At 37.3% G+C, this 20,290-nt stretch overlaps 1 protein-coding gene across 10 annotated transcripts in view; it reads left to right on the top strand.

Moving 5' to 3' along the window:
- Positions 1 to 20,290, top strand: part of TENM3 (teneurin transmembrane protein 3) — a 478,347-nt gene that overhangs the window by 420,523 nt on the left and 37,534 nt on the right. For 8 of the 10 annotated variants that reach the window (XM_049792479.1, XM_049792519.1, XM_049792529.1 and 5 more), the window contains 7 exons: positions 1,601 to 1,817; positions 2,867 to 2,986; positions 3,353 to 3,614; positions 10,304 to 10,571; positions 11,150 to 11,293; positions 14,445 to 14,694; positions 15,106 to 15,126. In XM_049792479.1, coding sequence (XP_049648436.1) covers positions 1,601 to 1,817; positions 2,867 to 2,986; positions 3,353 to 3,614; positions 10,304 to 10,571; positions 11,150 to 11,293; positions 14,445 to 14,694; positions 15,106 to 15,126 — 1,282 coding nt within the window. The remainder of the gene's footprint in view (positions 1 to 1,600; positions 1,818 to 2,866; positions 2,987 to 3,352; positions 3,615 to 10,303; positions 10,572 to 11,149; positions 11,294 to 14,444; positions 14,695 to 15,105; positions 15,127 to 20,290) is intronic. The other 2 variants (XM_049792524.1, XM_049792538.1) reach the window with 1 other exon arrangement.

Below are 20,290 nucleotides of genomic sequence, written 5' to 3' on the forward strand. Positions count from 1 at the left end.
GTCACTGGCACCTTCTTTACTGCAGGGGCATGTTGCTGGCTCATGTTGAATTTGGTGTCCACCAGGACTCCCAAGGTTTTCTCCACAAAGCTGCCTTGCAGCCAGTTGTCCCCCCAACAAGTACTGGTGCATGGGATCGTTCCTCCCCAGCTGCAGAGCTTCACTCTTCTCTTTGTTGAACTGCATGAGGTTCCTGTCAGCCCATTTCTCCAGCCTTTCGAGGTCTGTCTGGATGGCAGCAGGACCCTCTGGTGTATCCTCATCCCAGGAAAAATCAATGTTCTTTCTTTTCTCTTAAAAAAGTTTAAACTTTGATATACTTAATGATGACTTTTTCATCCTTTTTATTTTCCCTGAACTGACTTCAATGTCAGCTGAGTTAAATAAGAATTTTAGATGTGCAAAAGAACAGAAATCCCAGTCCTTTACTATTTTGCCAGTCTTCTAACTGATCCACATAACACAGCAATCCTTAGAGGAATACCTTTAGAAGATCTCTGTTTACTTACACTCTTTCAACATATGATTGAACAAAAATGGATGATATTTTTCCCTTCAGAAAGAAGTTTTACTCTAAAGCTAGATTCTTTTGTGAGAGAAACAGTCATGGGCTTCCTCCGAGTGCTGCATTGGTATATTTTTCAGTTCAGTGCAACAAGCAAGCTCCCTCTCTAATCTAAATGGAATAATAAAATGTTTCAGCTATTTCAGTCTTGCTGTTCTTTTGGGGAAACAATTATCAGCTATGTGATACTATATTACATTCATCTAGAAATTTTCTGTAGCTGACATTTCCAGGCTCATTTTCCTTACGACTTTACTTACAGCAAATTAGTAGTTATCAATTTGATCTTGATTTTAATTTTTCACCAAATTAGATTTCCGCGGATGTGACAGATCTAATGCTCATTATATGTGAATATTTCAGCACATAAGCATAAAAGCACCCATGTGTTTAAATCTTGTTTATACTGGCCAGCATTCCTCATCAGTTTATTCAGAATAAAATCTAAATGTTAAATACAGATTTTGTTCTCTCATACATTTTCATGCAAAATAGTTGTGGAAATTGCCTTTGCCACTAGCAACAAAATCTTTCTGCCAGGGTATAAAGGAATCCACCTTGATAAATGTTGTGAAATATTTAAAGCTACTTGCAGCATAGATATGCCAAAAAACTGCAGGAAAACAGCTGAGTGGGAGTTACTTGTTTCTTTTCTTTTAGCAAGCCAAATAACTGCAGATAAAAGCTACTTAGACCCACCTAAAATGTTTAATATTTATAAGTTAACAGTGTATGTAGAGCCTGAGTGCCTTCATTTTCTGTTTTGTTCAGTGTGTTTTTAGAAAAGTATCAAATAAATAGGTTTAATTTATACGCGATACTGAGTGTATTCCGTTTGCATGGATTTCCATGGGAGTTTAAGAACTCAGTGGAAACAAACTCTCTTTCCTTAATTGAAAGTGAATTCATTAAAATCTTAATTATTGGTATTCTTTCATACTACATAATTTTTTTAATCTGTCTGCTGGCTTGCTCATTCACATGCAAAGGGACAGGAGGAAAAGTTTGTTCATTTGTGTGAATTTCTGCCAACAGATGGGCTAGTTGACTGTATGGATCCTGACTGCTGTTTGCAGAGTTCTTGCCAAAACCAGCCTTATTGTCGTGGACTACCTGATCCCCAAGATATTATCAGCCAAAGTCAACAGTCACCATCTCAGCAAGCTGCCAAAGCATTTTATGACCGAATCAGTTTTCTCATCGGAGCAGACAGCACTCATGTCATACCTGGGGAAAGTCCTTTTAATAAGAGGTGAGCATGACTTATCATTTACTCATGAATACAAAATAAATTGAAGAGTGCGTGAGATTCACATTTAGGAGAGGATCCACTGTGTCTGCAAATTTCATGGCATGGACTTTCAACAGAAACCTTTTCTCTTAATATATCAAATCGCATATTTTGTCTCATTTCCTGCAATATTCAAATTGCCAGTGCCAGTAGGTTACAGAAGGTACTTGCCATGCTTAGTACCTGTATTCTAACAGGGCACTTCATTAATGATTAAATAAATCTGTATTTAACCAGTTGATTTGGGCTAGCACAGTTGGAAATACATCAAAGCAATGAAAACACTTCAGAAGGAAAAGCAAAGCTGCACTTTTTAAACTGAGCTCACTAAATAATATAAATTATGAATTAATGTAATAGAACTGTTAAGTGCACGACAGTATAATTGCATAAACTATTTGACTGGTGCTCCATGAAGCACTAATGACCTGAAAATAAACCAGTAACACGAAGCAGGTGTCTGGGATCTCACTGAGTGAAGGAAGATGATTTACCCTGGAACTACTGCGTTTGCAGTAATTTAACAGCATTAATGTGTTTGGGCACAGCAGTTGATTAAAACTTGTTGCACAAATGTTCCTTATTGCTCTTTTAAATTTTGTACTTCATAGTCCCTGCAGTTTTACAGATTGCTTTGATACTAATTGAAAAGTACATTGTTCTTCAAGAGTCTGCCAGAAGTGTGACTTACAGTGGGAACATCCAGAGTTTATAAGTTCTTAAAATTCTTCAGTGAATTTCTGGTCTTAGTAACTCAGTACAGACAAAATGAACCAAAGTAAGATCAACAATATTGAAACAAAATTATTATCTGTAGATTTCAAGGCATTTGTTTATACAGGGTAAATTACGTGAACTTGTAAAAGGGTTAGAGTCTCAGGCATATCTTTTTAATGGTAGTTGATACCATGTAGAGATGTGTGTGTGTGTGTTAGCTCTACTAGCTTTTATTCATTCAAAAGAGAATGAGAAAAGCAAATTTGTAATTTGATCCTGCATCTTTTTCACAGTCTTGCATCTGTCATAAGGGGCCAAGTATTAACTGCTGATGGAACACCACTCATTGGAGTCAACGTCTCCTTTCTACACTATCCAGACTATGGATATACAATCACTCGCCAAGATGGAATGTAAGTTTCCTTTGAAGCACTTATAAGTCATAAAGACAGCAAAGGTGTTACTGAAGAGCTGCTTGTAAAAATAAGATAATAATAAAATAATGGAAACAAAAGACATGAAAAAAGCGATTGACCAAAGTTGATTGTATACTTTAGAAGTAGAAGGGCTTGCTTAATATAAACGCAGCATTCTAAAATCTCTATCCTCTTGGTGCAGTATTACGTAATATAATTTGATTTCAACATTGTTCTGAGTAGAGCTGTTCTGCCTTCAGAGCAATACAATGGAATGAAGAATCAGTCCATAAAATGGAGGCTGTGGATGGCTTTGGGAATTTGCTGACTTATTTGCTAGCCCTGTTGGGGTTTTTTTTCTAGGTTTGACTTGGTAGCAAATGGTGGTGCCTCTCTGACACTGGTGTTTGAGCGATCACCGTTCCTGACACAGTATCATACAGTATGGATTCCCTGGAATGTCTTTTATGTCATGGATACCCTGGTCATGAAGAAGGAAGAGAATGACATTCCTAGTTGTGATCTGAGCGGATTTGTAAGGCCAAACCCTGTTATTGTGTCATCACCTTTATCCACGTTTTTTAGAATTTCTCCTGAAGACAGTCCTATCATCCCAGAGACACAGGTAACATGTGCTTCAAATAAATAGCATTTTGTCACAGGCTAGTATTAAGCAACCATAATGAAGAGAGTGCAAACTGCTGTTTAAAAATAAATAATTCTGACTAACTGCTAAGAATTAGCAACATGATTATTTTCAGACCGATTTATTTATTCTATGGGATGATTTTTAAAATTTCATCTGAAAAAAAAAGGTATGAAAACTTGGTGTACACTAGTGTCTGGGTTTGTATTTGTTTGCATAATTTAATTTATAGATTGTCTTCAGCAATCAGGCATTGGCCCATCAAAATGGACATGCTATAGTACATCTTACTTTTTTGACTGCCTTCTTGTTAGAAGTGCACCTCAGAAACTGAAAATGAAAGGTGTTTTTCCACTATATCTGAAAGACCCATGCAGTTCAATTTATCTGTTTAGTCCTAATAAATAACATGACACTCAGATTTTTACAAACTAAAAGAATTCTCTGTAACACCAAGGACAGGCTTACAAGCTAATGAGCACGCGTGCTAATCTACTTTTTCAGAACTCGTAATAGCCAAAGCAAGACTTAACATCAGAACCTTGGTTTAAACAGAAAGAGCTGTGGTTGGAATGTTTTTCTGTAACATAGATGTATTAAATTCCTCTGTGTCAAATAAGTGATCCCTAATACAGTCTTCCTCAATTCTTAAAAGCAGAGTTGCATTTCAAGAAGTAATATTTATCTCATTATTGATTTTGTAGAAAACTTTTCCTGGTGAAATAGCATTCTTTCTCCTTTCTCCCCCTCTCCTTTCTCTCTCTCTCCCCCTCTCCTTTCTCTCTCTTTTCTGTCTCCCACCTTCACAATGTCATAATTACAAGGGCACTTTTTTCCCCATTCACTATGAAATGTCCTTGTCTCTTCAAGGGAAACATAGAAAATGTATTCAAATGTTTTCATGCAGAGCTCTTAAGAAAAGATCAAAATCATTAAGCAATTCATGGTAGGAGCAGGTTTAAAGTAAAGATGTAAGGAAATTACAAATAAATGTTCATACAAATCTAGACTGTGCTAGAAAATTGTTGCTTTTATCCTCACTGTCGTTTCTGTGCCTTTGATAGTTTTAAGTCAATTAAAAGGAAGTATTTGCAAAACACAGTCCACTGAAGAACAGCTCTGATTTACTTGTTTTGGCAACAGATGATAGATTCAGTTCCTGAAGTGATGGAAAATGGCTTAGATAGATGGGGTATAAATCAAGAAAAAGTAATAATAGAAGAATGCCAGAAAATACATATTTTCAAAAAACACTTGTAATGTCTAGGTAAACAAGTCATTTCATGAGCAGTGGGACTAATGAAGTCTGGATTCCTACTAATTCCCACCTATTGCTATAATTCCAGCTATCTGCCCCATCCAGTCCTTCCCCCACAGACTGCATCCAGCCTTTTTTTTGTTTCTCATGGAAGTACCAACTTTGCTACTTCTTCCCTACCTGAACCCTTTCTTTTATAAACCCTAAAGGAACTGAATTATCTTTAGAGATTTCTACTGTTATTTCTGGCTACCAGCTTCAAAAGTAGTGAGATGGGAGGGCTGACAGGCAGGACTGTTGGGTCAAGTTGATTTTCCTAGAAAACCAGCCAGAAGGAAAGATCATATTCTCAGCAGATCCTAGGCAGTTGGTGTTGATGGGTCATTTATGATGAGGTAAAAATAATAATGGCATTATGTATGCAAAAATCCGGTTCTGGTACTGTATAAGAAACACATCAAGGACTATTTTCTTCTATATTCTTCACTCATCACACGTATAATCCCCTGCTTTGGCAAGTGGGAGCTGCACAGCTGTGCCTGGGACGTACTCCTTTAGGCTCAGGTTCCCCTTGGAAGTGCATAATGCTTAACAGTCTGTCTCCCAAACAATTCACTACTCTGACAAAAGATGGGCAGAACCAGATTCCATTCAAAACTGTCTGTTCAGCTCTGGAGGAACTGCTGTAGACCTTTTCATAAAAAAGGGATTATGCCAGTTTGAAAGTGTGGGAGACTGGATGAAGGCACAAAGAAATAAACTGTTTCCCATGTTCCTTCAGTCAGTATTAGTCACCTCGTTCGTGTGGTGTGACAGCACTCACTGTCGTGTACTTAGGAGAAAATGATGTGCTGCTGTAATCATCATCTCTTGAAGTGCTTCATCATCCCTTGGAGAGAATGTTTCCAAAAGAGTGTACTTAGTGGCTTATGAATATCAAATTGAACATAGAGGGAATTAAAGTCTGTACCAAAGAAGCAGCACCAAAAAAAAATGAAAAAAAAGGCAGCAAGCAAGGGGAAAGAACAAATGCAGTAGGTAAAGGGGTGATCACAGACCCAACAGATCATTACTCAAGAGGGATGCTAATAAATAACATGTTAACTAAATTTGGACTACTTAGGCATGACTTTATCTACTTTTAATTGCAAGTTAGCATGCTCTGCCTAGACTTAACTAGCTGAGATTAATCAGTGTGGAACAAGACAGTGAACTGCACGCAGATGAAGGAGATCAGGTTAAGCTGGAGCTGCTTATATGTGTTAGGTAATATTGTTGCTGTCTGTTTCCTAATATAATAAATGTCTGTTTGCCACATATTGTAGTGTGGTCTGGCAGAAACCTGGATGTGAGTCACAGTGAGCAATTCTGAAATCGAGCTTTTGAGACTCTCCTTTCTATACTTCTATTATCCACTGTTATGTACGCTTGCAAGATGCCTTCTGCAGGTCCCGAGCAGCTTGTTTCCATCACCTCAAGTGTGTAGGAGAATGAAAACTGAAAAATTTTCCTTCAAATTATAAGTTCAAGGTTGCGCACTGCTTTTTTCTTTTTCCTTTCCCTTGACACTCTCACTACTGGCAGTACTGTACAGCAAAAGCTGGTAAAATTTATTTAGCCAGAAGAATTCAGTGTAAAATACGGGCCTCAGTGACTTAATAAAAATGATTGTTTGTAACTTCAGGGTGGCCAGATTTTCAGCAAAGAAATTAACCTATTTTATCATTTAAGCAGGCAGTATAATAGTATATCTAGATATTCCAAGTATTCTAGATACATGGATGCTGCATCCTAGTTTCATTTAGCTAAAATCTCCAGAACTTCAAGTTTGTACTGAGAAAAAAATGGAGATTACTCTTAAAGTCAAATATCTCCATTTATGTGTCGATGTTTTTCAGCACATTTTCTGGTTTTCTTTTCTTTTGCTTTCTATTTGAAACTTTATAAAGACCTCTTGATTTATTGTTTTATGGAAACGTTTAGATTTCTTCATGTCCCTCTTATCTGTTATATCTCAGCAATGTTTTAAGTCTAGAAAAAACAAGTCTTTTTTCCCCTTTTCATTTCTCCTTTCTTTACATTGTTAACTCAAGGTTGTTTCTTTATAAGTTCATTTAAGAGCCTCAATTCTAGGGGAAGTCTTTTTCTAAAAGGAAAAGATTTTTCCATCCTGAAGTAAGCAGCTGCAGCTTCTACTTAAAGAAGTATAATTTTAGTACTTCTTGGTCTCAAAGTTTGTCTAATAGCAGTAGTTGCCTCATGAGCTACTTAACAATATGTACCTGGATCTAAAAATGCCATCTTTACCCTTCTCAAACCAAGGTGATGTTTTGTTTTAATGCAGAAGTTCAGCTGTTGCTTCTTGGCAAAGAACCTTTTTCTGACATTAGGACTGAAGTTTGCACTCATTTGTGCAATTTGTTCTCAAATCTTCTATTGAAGTTGCTCATTTTACCAAAAAAAATCACGGCAATACAGCAGGCGTTTTTCCCCCTAATTGAATTAAATTCCTTATTCAGGGTTCTTAATACCATCACAGCATATCACTTGAATCATATTATATTTTGGAGCAGGAAAGCATTCCAGAGCCTGGACAGTTTTAGTACTGCTGGCCACAAGAGAGGAGGAGCCCTGCACAATTTATGTGGCTCAGTCACCAGCTTGAACTATCAGGACAACAAACTCTGTCTTTGTGAAAATTGAGGTGACCCTTATCTCAGTCCTGTAGGTTAAATATTTCATAGCTGTCCTTCTGAGAAGCTTGATCATCCATAAATAAAACATCAACCGTTAGAATTTGGTGGTTGAGCTATAAGTCAGTCCCCTTAGGATATTGGCCTTTCTGAAGGTAGTTTGATACTCTATCTGGAAAAGGTGAAGTACAGGCAGCTTGGTTGTGTTGGTGATTCCTGATGTGACTTTTATACCCAGTGACTTTCGTGATTGCTTTACAATTGATGTGTTGTCATGGCTCCCATAGGATGCTCTCTGCTGTGCCTGATGATTTAAGTTTTCAGATGAACATTAAACTGTTTAATTCTCTTTGTAATGCTTGGTTGTGGGAGAGAGATTGAGATGCATAACCTTACCTCTACATTTCTAAAGTTCTCAAGAAAATAAGTTACTACAGGGTATAGTTTATGGAAAGAAGGAAGATATAAGTCAGATTTCCAGCAGGTATTTGAGGCTTCTGCAGAAACTAATAATAGGGGTTCGGGTTTTGTTTTAAACCTCACTGAGAACTGCATGAGTGTCCTAGTTTCTAATTTGATAGTAATCCAAATACACAGCAGAATTTCTTGGAAATTGAAACTTCAGGGTGTCCTCTTTATTGCCTGTTATCTCAGCCAAGAGTACTGGAAGACCACCTAAGTGTTTAACACTGCTCTTCCACAGTTGCAGTTGTAAAAGAAGCAATGGTCGTAACGGGAGACCAGTGAAGTCCATTAAATTGTGCCCTATTACAAGCATATTATTTCTTTTTCTCCTCTTGCTTACAGAGATCTCCATCTGTTAGACTAGTTTTAATGTGCAGTATATGAGAGTCCTGCTGATGTCTTGAGGAGGAATTTGTCTTTTGTTCCTAGGTGGTTTGTGTTTTTCCTTCAAAGTCTTAGAAAAGGAATATGTGCACGTATTCCCTCTAGAGAGAGGGGGTTTTGTTTGTGTCGAAAAGATTTGCTTGTTCTCTGGCTTAGATACCGTGCATATATTGGACTGAGGGAGAGCAGACTAGATTTACAAACAGATAGGATGCCACTCTCACCTCCTTCCAAGTGATGGTACTGCTTGTCATTTCTTCTCAGTGATGGCAGGGTCTTGGTGGGGAAAAAAGAAACATTCGAAGATTAAGAATTAAGAATTTTTAAATCTGAATTTAATTTGTCTAGTATCTTCCAATTCCTCCTTTAGTCCCTACAGGTCTATTATAGTCTTACTGGGGAAGAAGAGTTGCATGCCTACATATATCAGATGTAAATAACCATTCATGCCAGACAATGAGTCAAAATACTATTTCAGATTTCTTTTTTTTACAGTTATTGGGAACGAGATAGATATAATTAAAACCATATAAATCTTTCTTCATATCCCAGCAACAGTGCCAACGTAGAGGATGGTATAGCTACCTTTTGCCCTCCTCAAGAGCATAAACCACATTATTTGACCCTACGCAACAGTCCGTTGTTTAAAAGCAGTGTCCAAGGATTTCTCTAGCATAGAAAGCTAAATTAGCACTTTTTTAGTAGCCAGCTTTTGATCCCACTGAAGTCTCAAGCCTAATATTTGTGACAGTGCTCTCCCTGAAGTCTGCTTTCCACTAACATTAGTGTTTGGTCTTCAGACCTTAGCACTAGGAGACAGGAAAGTAAAATAAAGCTTTCCAAATTTACTTCCCCCAGAGTGCTCCTTTGACACCACCCGGGCTCTGGGCTTGTGCTTCAGTATCCTTCACCCTCTCTTCCCACCAGAGACACATTATAAATGTGTCTAGATACTTTTTTCTTTTTTCTTTTTCCTTTTTTTTTTTTTTCCCAATAAGCTGGGATACCTGGTAGCTGTTCACCTGAAGTGCTGGCTCTCAGTTTATCCTGGCTGAGGTGTAAGACAGTATAGGCTGTCTTCATCTGCGTTACACAGAAGCCTCTCACATCCATCCATCACCCATGAAAGCTCCTCAGCTCAGAGGAAAAGACAAGGTAGAGGCAGGGGGAGCCTTTTAAAAATAAAACTGAATCATTGCACCTCTCTGAAATGAGAAAGTGGTGAGCTGATGTCTGAGTAGTGAATATTGATCAGGAAATATGGAAAAGCTTTCCCTGAGGCATCCTACTTATCTATCTTCAAAATAAATGGAAGAATGCTCTAGTTTAAAGTATTTACAATCCACAGGTAATGCAAATAATAAACCACCTGAAAGTCCTTCCTGCTCCTACAGGAGCAATTAGACTTCCAGCCCAAATCTGAAGCTTTGCGGTGCTTAGAGGCTCTACTGCCTTTATTACATATCCATAGTTGGGACATGGGTGGCAGCATAAGAAGGGGCTATTTGCACTTAGATGAAAGATGCTTTTTTGCCTCTGTTGGAAAAAGCAGTTGGGAATGTTTTCCGTCTCTTGCATGCTTCCTTCCCCCCATAAAAATAGAGATCTTTGAAATCCTTCAGCAGAAAGTATCAACTAAGCAGCTTCAGTATAATGAAGAATTTAGACTTTGCTTTTCAAAAGAAAAGGTGAAATGTTGTTATTTATTTATGTGTTTTTTACATTATTGAATGAACGCCAGATTTAGATGATACGTCCTAATGGATTGTCATGCAGCATCATGTCAGGCCTCCTTTTATGATAGCTGCATTGTTCTGTTTAATTTCAAAATCATTCAAATACTGCATTTTTTTCTCACCAATGCATAGGTGCTTCATGAAGAAACAACAATACCAGGAACCGATTTGAAGTTATCATACTTAAGCTCCAGGGCTGCAGGATATAAATCTGTTCTGAAGATTACTATGACCCAATCCGTTATACCATTTAATTTAATGAAGGTTCATCTTATGGTGGCAGTGGTGGGAAGACTTTTCCAAAAATGGTTCCCTGCCTCCCCAAATCTGGCTTACACTTTCATATGGGATAAAACTGATGCATACAACCAGAGAGTCTATGGATTATCTGAAGCTGTTGGTATGTGTGTTACGGAGGTTTTTGGCATTTTTACTGTTATCTTGAAAATAGGGAAGCACATCTCAAATACTTGTATCCATTAAGTAGAAAATGTTTAGCAGAATAAGACTGAGAAATAACAATGGATATTAAAATATATTAGAAAATACTAGTCTAAACTTTGAATTATAAGAAAATAATTCCTTCAAAAGGAAAAAGAGACCACCATCATTTTTCACTTCTAGTTCTTCCCCATGAAGTAGCCCTCAGCCTCATAATACAGCATGGTATTTAGTCTGCATGCTCCTTGTATTTTACAGCACAATAGCATTCTGCTGTACTTCACAAAATGGGTTTCCTCTGTACCTGTCCTAATCCACTTACTTTTAATAAATAAAATTATTTTAATAACCCAAGATTGCTTTTTAAAGGATTTTGGAATTCTGTTAAGTATTTTCAATACATCTAAGGAAGCCATAGGGATTTTCAGGTAGCCTGGGAGAGCAGAAGAACGTATGTAGTTTAAGGAAATCACATTCTTTAAACTCTTCTTCTGAACAAGATCCTATACTTAATGAGGAAATTTACTGTTATTTCAGTGTCTGTAGGTTATGAATATGAGTCTTGCTTGGATCTAACCCTCTGGGAGAAGCGGACTGCCGTTTTGCAGGGTTATGAACTGGATGCCTCCAACATGGGTGGCTGGACATTGGATAAACATCATGTATTGGATGTTCAGAATGGTAAGGAGTTAATTTTCTTCTTGCTAATTTTAGTACTCAACTGCCCTACACTTCAGGTATCTCAGTCCAACATTCAGACGTTTGCTTTGTTATTTTAAAAAAGGAAATTATGGAGTATTTTGCATATGGTAAATGCTTTGAGCGTCACAGTGTATGTCATGTTTCTTCATCCTATAAATACATACGCATTAATAATTTCATCTAACAGTGTCAGCCTGTGTTAGATATGCTTAGCAAAAGAAACCCAACCCAAAAATGTTGAAATTGTTTTTAAAAATTGAGTGATGCTAAGGAGACACTATTTCTAGAGCAATTGTATGTGTCAGCATTGTTACTGGAATTAACTGTACGTTAATGGTATGTTGAACAATGTTTTCACTTCCAGTTTTCACAATGAGTGAAAATTAAATGTCAATAAGAGGCATTCCTGCCAAACTGAGAGCTCTTCACTCCCAATATTAAATCCCTCATTTATACAGGAGGTGTTCTTCATGTCATGATATCCCCAGTCCCAGCATGGCTGCTTGTGGGAGCAGTTAGTGCATGGGTACCATGTTTTCTGGAGGACCAGCACTCATTTACACTCTCCTCTCATTTAAATCCTTCCTGAGGTGAATCCTCCCTGGGATGCTGTGGCTGGCTCAGCACACAGCAGCTGACGAATGATGCTGCCTTGAGTCAGCATGGGCACTTGTGCCCCCTGTTTCAGGACAGAGTCCAGTCACTAGTGAATGAGTCTTCCTTAATTTCAGTGAAAAGAGCAATACGCATCTATAAGAACTGTGCCTTGACACCATGGTAAATTTGTCCAGTGTGCTACTCAGCAACTGTCTGGAGGGTGTCATGCTAAGAACATCCCAGCTCAACACTGAACAGGAGGAAATTTGGAAAAATTGGGCTGGAAGCATGTGAGAAACGTGAAATAAGCAGAGTCACATGGCTCAAGGTGGGAGTTGGTCACACTGGATTTTTATGCAAAGTAGGAGCCCAGAAGTAATGCAGTGGGAAGAACGTCACTTCGGCAGTACCTGGTGTCCCTTGGAGGTCTCTCACTAGTACCTGAGCTTATTTTGTATGATATGCTAATCACCACCTAAAGCATTGCTTCTGACTGGTAGAAAAACAAGGTAACAAAATCAAGGGGAAAGGTGTCATTGTACCTAATTTAACATGTCAGAAAAAAACCTGTGCAAATTATTGTTATGTAATCCATCTAAAAATGTAAAGAGTATAATTATAAATATATATATAAAAAAGATTGATTCTATTCACAAGGTAAATTGATGGTGGCTTTAAATTATGTTCAAGAGTACGTTTGACAAGTAATGACTTTTCAAAGTGACGTGTGTCTAATTGAATAAACGAAGTGGAGAGTTGTGATGACAAGGTGGATGAGCCGGAGAAATTTATTCAGAAGAGAGTGCAGACAGTGTTTGTACGGACATCCTGAACTACTGCAGTAAATAGCCTAATGTACATCTTTTAGTCTGTGATAATAGAGGAGAAATGTGAAGGACCAATTTTTCAAGGTAATGACAGAATAAATCAGGTGCAATAGTGCACTGTGCTGACTTGTGGAATTCCTCGGATGAAAATTATAGAACTCAGCTATTTCAGGCAAAATTATGGTGCAATGATCGTCATAAATGATGTAATCGTAGGAGAGGGGATTTCGTATACTGTTAATGCATTCTGGCTTTAACTATTCATGAAAAATACGTTCTCCCTCTTTTGATTTAGATTACTTATTTAGATTACTTGTCATTAGGTTTCCATAAACCATTTTCATTCTTCCCGATTTTATCATGTATATTGGTTTTACGTTTATAGTCTCCTAAATTTTATAACATTAAAAAGTAGTGAAGACACCTAAAACATTTAAAGAGGAAAACAAAGTATTTTTTCTCATATCTTTCAGTATAAAGAGTGCATTGTGGGAATGAGGAGAGAAAGAGGAGTACATCTTAAATTTCTTCTATGCATCTCAAAAGAGAAATTTATCCCTCAGCCTCAAAATGCCTTTGAAACTCTGGGCACGCAATCAATAACACACGTATCACTCTAAAGTACAGAGTGCCATGTGGTTTACATGGATTATACCACGTAAAGACATATTGTGTCTTACGAATATAACCATAATAGCTGACCCTTTGTAGACTACACCTCCGTGGATTCATTGAGAGATAAAATAATGAGGGTCCCGGCAACATTTTAACACACTGCAAAGTCACACTTCTTTTCCTAAGACTGAAGATTTAACATAAGGCATGCATTTTTCTTCTCAGATTTCCTATGGAGGCTATAAGTAAGAAAAATACTGCTGGCACATTGCTTTGTCTTCACAAAATTATTGTTCCTTTCATGCCTCAAAGCAGAATTAAGTTTAAGAGGCAGGTTGGCCTGGCACCACAGCGGGGTTTTTTTGCTGTTTTGACATTTTTAATAACTGCCTGTAACTGCAGACATGGTATTGAGGCAGACTTTGTTGCAGTGGTACATTTTTGTTGTGAGCTGAGTAAAAAGTCTTTTATAATGTAAAATTGAGGCAATCTCCCAACTTTTTGAAGTTGCTCTTTAATATTTACAGTTGGCAGCAGTAATCAATTTTAGATTACATTTGACATCATATTCATAATTAGTTATAGTAGGACTTTAGGAATACAATTTACAAATTATTATTTTCTTTTTTATAATACATGGACAGTTAGAATTTCAGTCATTTCTGGGGAATTTCAAAACTGTAAAGATTTAGGAACACAGACCTTGATTTTATTCAGTACACCTTGCATTTCCTTCAACATGACAATTTCTATTCTGAATTGCATCTATTAAAATTATTACCATTTTAAAGTAAGAACGACTGAAAACTTGTTTCGGTTTTAAATGATAGTATATTTAGTGTGTCTACTACCTTTTGTGGACAAGATAATTTAATGCTTTGTGTGTCTGTGACTTAAAGATAACTATAAATGTTTTAATAGAGCCTGTTACTTGTAGTGAGAAAAATATGGTGGTGAAATAATTAAAAGTCCATTAAATTGTGTTAATTAACTAAAAGCATATTTAGAATATTTATGCATCATTTTATGCACATACATTCAAAGTTTTTATAAACTATTTTTTGTTTTGTGTTTTTTATATTATCTGCCAGGAATCCTCTACAAAGGAAATGGTGAAAATCAATTTATATCTCAGCAACCCCCAGTTGTTAGTAGCATTATGGGCAATGGAAGACGACGCAGCATCTCCTGCCCAAGTTGTAATGGTCAAGCTGATGGTAATAAATTATTGGCTCCAGTTGCCTTAGCTTGTGGGATAGATGGCAGTCTTTACGTGGGGGATTTCAACTATGTTCGTCGGATATTCCCATCTGGAAATGTTACTAGTGTTCTGGAGCTAAGGTATGTTTTTTTCTTGTCGTGGAGTTGTGAATTACTGTTGCAAACTGAAGTATGGAATAGATTTCTGACGTTGTGCAAGCTAGAGTTTCCAAATGCTTTTGAGAACAAAAAAAGTTGAGTCAAAAGATTTTAAAATATTTGAAAAAGTATTTAAAACTAAAAGGAAAAAAGTTTACCCCAGTAAAATATTCTAACTATGCTTATCTAAACTGAGAATTTAATCTACCCAAAGTAATTATTCAGTGGATTTTAAGAGTTAACCTACATAGTCGACATGAGTGGACAAAAGACAATCATTCATGACTTCACTAACGATAGATGTAAATGTTGCCTTCTTTTCATCTTTTAACATCCTTTCTGAATGTTTTTCTAATAATGTTTTTCTGTTCTTTTTTACTTGCTCCCACCAAGAAATAAAGATTTTAGACATAGGTAAGCATTCCTTAAAGAAGATTTATATTTTTCTAACTGTTCTTTTTTCTTTTTTAACAAATGAATGCTTATAATGGAGAAGTCATTTCTGAGATGTATTACTAGAAAAGAGGAGTATTTTTCAAAAATAATGAGTTCATATGTTTTAGTTATGTCAGCTGTCAGGCTGTATCGTCCTTTCGGATACGAGTTCCTCTTTTCTCATCACTCTCTGTCCACAGTCAGGCTTCTTTTTATGCTTGTGTATGCCCTCCTTTGCTATCTCCTTGTCTCTGCTCACTCCTGTTCTCCTTGCTGACAGCACTTTTGCTGATCCTATCAAAACTAAATCATTAATCAGGTACCCCAAATACAATAAGAATGGCTTAAAAGTAATAAAATTATAAAAGTATCAAATGAGTTCATTTCATTAGCCTGTTGGTGTTGAGTCTTTTCAGGCTTACATTTAACAGATCTGTTTCTTTAAAGGTGAACTTCTCTTAATAGTGAAATTTGAAATTGTCCCATAATAACACAACTCCAGGACTTAGGATTTTAAAGTACACTAAGATTCATAAGACTGGTCATAAAAACAATAGTAATCAGAGGGATTGTAGTACAACATTCATCCGTCTTGGCATTCCTACAACAGTGGCAAGAACAGAAGAGAAGAAGGTGGATGCTTAAAATTGCTTTGCCACAGCAGCTGGTGCTCATAAGGAGACAAAAACAGAGTTATGCCAAAATCTTGTTGGATGCATGAAACCCTACAAGACTTTGTAGCGGAACCGCTAAGTATAGGGCTTAGCAGCCCCGCTGGTCCCCTTTTCTCCTTTCTTGCTGCCAGTCGTTTTCCTTCCTTGTTTTTAAACAAATCCCAGAGAGTCATATCTCAGTTCCCCTTTTTTTTAAATTCACTTTTCTTTGGACATACTTCTTTGTGAGAAAGGGTTTTATGTTTAAAAAAGTATGTTTCAAATGTGTTAGGCAAAAAATTCCATGACTAAATACAGTGTTTACATCAGTGCTAATGATCAAAATTGGGAGTTGATGTACAGTCTAGCTGATTTTATGTTATTTTCCAGGTGTGACGCAGAGGCAGTCTCTTCTATTTGGTGGTTTTAGGTTTTCACTATTACGTTTAATTTGCATTTGTTCCACTGCTTTTAAAAGAATTATATCCCTTGTGGTATCACAAGGTTGTGATTGCAGCTGGATAAGACATTGTCTTGGCAAATGTATGGAGTACGGCATAATACTCAAAATGGGAATTTAGAATGGATAAATGGGATTAAGGAACAGATGCATAATGAGGTTTGTTTTGCTGTGATTTAGTAGCAACACGCTCTCCTGCCTCTGGCAGAACTGTGGTCACAAGCTCAACTGCGGCATTTCAGAAACTAGATCCCTGCATATAAGAAAAACTGGTGAGGGAGAACATTGAAGCTTTTCTTCTTTATTCATGCCTACACATGCAGAAGCTCAAGATAGCAAAATTGCAATCATACCGCACAAATTAGTGTAACAGCATTTTCATGGGCCTGTATAGCAGCTGTAAAGTGGGGGATCCTCCTGAGGCAGAAGGAGGCATAGAGGACCGTGGAGAACTGGCTCTGCAGGAGCGGTTGTGGAGCCAGCCGGTAGGCAGGAGGTGGGGAGCCCATGGTGCAGCCTGATAATGGTCTACTATGAGTTTGAGTTTTCTCTCCCATCACACAACGTTTTCCCAGTGTCCGCTCTTAGCCTTAGGGGTTTGCTGCTCATGAGCTTCCTAAGCCAAGAGTGGCATCTTTAGGCTTAATATCCCCCTGGCAGCTTTTTATTCTATTAATTTAGCTGATTTTTATTTAACATGTGTAAACTTGTAGGATCCACCAAATCCTGTTGCCATGGGCTCCCCAGCTTCCTGAGACCAAACAGCTTCTTTTGCCTGCGTGAAGTTGTGCAGAGCCCTGTGAAGTGCTGCAGAGATGAACGAAACACTTCTGTCTGACCTGTAGGGAGAGGGAGGCAAACTGTCCGGTTTCACTGGCAAGTCCTTCAAACTGCTGAGGAGATTTCTATTTAAACTGCAGTTTGGAAAACAGCCCTCAACAGACCACATTGCAATATATAATTACTAGGTATCGAAACTAAGAAAATGCACTAAAATATGCATTCCCCAAGTAAAACTAATGAACGGGGCTAAATACTAGTTCAGATCTATTATCTATTCAAGCATTCAAATTTCCTGGTCTGTAAACACAGTGCTTCAGTACAGAGAGTGATGTGCCTCCGACCTCAAGGAGCCTGTACTCTACATTAGAGAGACAGTGCTGATCAAATTTATCCTCTCATGTACCAGTGACCTAACATTTTTTCAATCTCAAAGCTGAACCGATATCTTTATACACACTGCTGCCTGTAGGTGATTAATGCTGATAGGCATTCATGGAAGAAGTAATTTTTAGAAGGACTTTGAAGGCAGGGAGGTCATTTGTAGGCTATGGCGGTATCCCAAGTCTGTAGAGAGCCAGAAAAAAGTTTAGCAAACCATAAAACCAGCCTTGAAGGTGTATGGTTTAGAAGGCACAGGGTGAATGGGAGAGAGAGGGGCACTGAAGCAGGAGGAGTATTTTTAAAAAATTTATGCATGGAGAGTAATGCAGGTGATCTGACAGCTGAAGAATTAAAAGATTGGCATAAGCAAGATAAAAACAATGGGAAACAGATCATTACAGCTCTGTGCATGTGTGTGCGCACTTTAAATTTGAAGCACTTATTATTATTTGGCATAGATGCAACAAGTTAATTTGTAGTCAGTTGTCTTAACAGGGCCCATGTTGGTATGTAGCTGCATGTTTTGCAGAGCTACTGACAACAATTAGGCGATACTGAATGAGTCAAGAAGTCACTGACTGGATTTTATTTCTTTGCATTTGTTGTTATTGGTAGAAGGCAGAAGCTTAATAATATTTCAAGCTACAATGAAATAAAACAAACTCTGTGCAGCTTTCCAGCTGCTGACTGCTTATCCCTGTACTATTTTGGAGATCTGCATAGTGCGCATGGATGTTTTCTGGCTAGAAAACAAACGTGGTTTTCGTTGGACAGTTATTCAGTTCCTCAAATTGTGCCTTGCTCCTGTGAATTAATGGGGTTTTTCCTATCAGCTAAAGCTGCCTCAGCTGTTTTAACCTTAACTTGAAATGCTGAAATTAACCCTGTTGTATTATCTCAGAAAGGAGCCATTAGACATTTATGTATGACAAGTTGGAGAGTTTATGTTGATTCAATAATAATATCCTACGCACTCTCAAACTTTGGGGTTTTTTTTAATAAAATGAGAAAATAGTCTTAAATGATCAGCTGGTTGGGTTTTTTCCGATGAGGATACACTACTTACTATGAGAACTCATCACAAATAAGAAGAGCTGTTGTCATTTTTGTTGGAATTAATTAGAACATAGACATGTGTTCATATTTATGAAGAAACAGCTTTAAAAATTCTTTTTAGAAATAAATAATTGTGTTAGGCATAAATTATTTAGTTGATACTGATTTGATTACTCTTTATTCCAACAATTGAAAAATATGATTGAGGCAATGTTAGATGAGTTGAAGAGAGGTACTTTAATTTAGATTTCAGTAGTATAAGAAAGGACTTTATTTTAAATTACAATGAAATAAAATTTAACTGCACATTTCACATTTTGCAATGTGTTTATATTTGAAGTGTCTGCGAAGTTTCTTAAAGACCAAAGTAATCATGTAAATGGGTATAATTGAATTTGCAGTCTATAGAGGTATAAATAATCCGTACACTACAGAGTGATCATATTAAATGATCTCTGCATAAATTAAGGTTTCGAAAATACTTTTCAACTATTTAGCACATTGGCAATAATAGATTTCTAACAAACAGAAATTTAAAGCAAGCCTACATTTGATTGTTTTCAGACATGCTGTGCAACACTCAGCTCTACAGCAGAGCTTTTTAAGAGGTGCTAAACACTGTGTATTTGATTTCATTAGTCTGTTTCACTGGGTTTTTTTGTTCTGAACCAACATGTTAAAAGTCTTAAAACCAAAGAAAATCCTATTTATGCAACACATTTTTTCTGTGTTTTTGTAACTGCATAGCTATAAAAATCTGTCCCTGCTAAAAGACATAATTTGTTCACAAGTTGTTCCTGTTGGTCTCGTTGCTTTTTCCAAGTGGCAGTACATAAAAATGTGTTACATTAGCACGGTTATGTATTTACAAAACGTGAAGTATAGCATTCTGCAAACAGATGTTTGGCTATCACCAAGACTGGTAGATCTGTTTAAGCAGCGCTTTTGCAAACATCAGAAGTGGGACTGGCTGTTCAGACACTCTGCTTCAATCCATTAGGAGAGCATCTGAAATTACCTCCTGTATTTACATGACCTTATTTCAGCTCTTCGTGCCGTAAATTAGGTCAGGATTCCCAACTGCAGTGGGTTAAGTTTCTACATCATAATATATCAACCCAAAAGGTACTCTCCAGGGCTATTTTTTTCACCAGCAGGAGAGAAAAGATAGTAATTCTCAATTATGTGGCACCAGTGGAGAGGCAAAATGTACGTTTCTGGGAAAATGGTTAGCAATATATATTTTCACTGTAATAAAGACTGTGTTGGCATAGTTAGCGGGTTTGTGCCAATGTGTACAGTTATTTGAAATATGACTCCAAGTTAAGAAGGACGGAAAAGCTCCGCTCGGTGCTCTGGTGGAAAAGATGACATTTCCTAATGCGTTAAATCATGCATATCACGTCTTTGAAAGCCGTGGATTAAACAAGTACTTATGAAGGATGTCTTATCTCTTGCCTGGGAACTAATAATACAAACTCTGCCTTATCTGTTTATGAATTATATAAACCATGCACCCCAGCAGCCTTATATAAATTATAATAAAACAGATAGGATGATAACAGCAACAAAGTGTAAACGAGGGCTGGGGTCCTGCTGCAAAGTTTGGAACTGGATCAAGGTTCCCAGAAAGCCTGGGGGTTTTTAGACTCCAGTATTTTGATTTGGCCTATTACCGACACAGGAGCTGTCTCTAATTACAGAGCATGGAACAGGCCTGTGAGCATCATGGACAAAATGGATCTTCTGTGCCAAAAGAATGAGTAGTCTAGATTGGACTGCCTGTGACACAGGCAAGAAACGTGGACCA

Source organism: Accipiter gentilis, chromosome 3 (assembly GCF_929443795.1).
Source record: "Accipiter gentilis chromosome 3, bAccGen1.1, whole genome shotgun sequence".
NCBI classification, from domain to species: Eukaryota; Metazoa; Chordata; class Aves; order Accipitriformes; family Accipitridae; genus Astur; species Astur gentilis.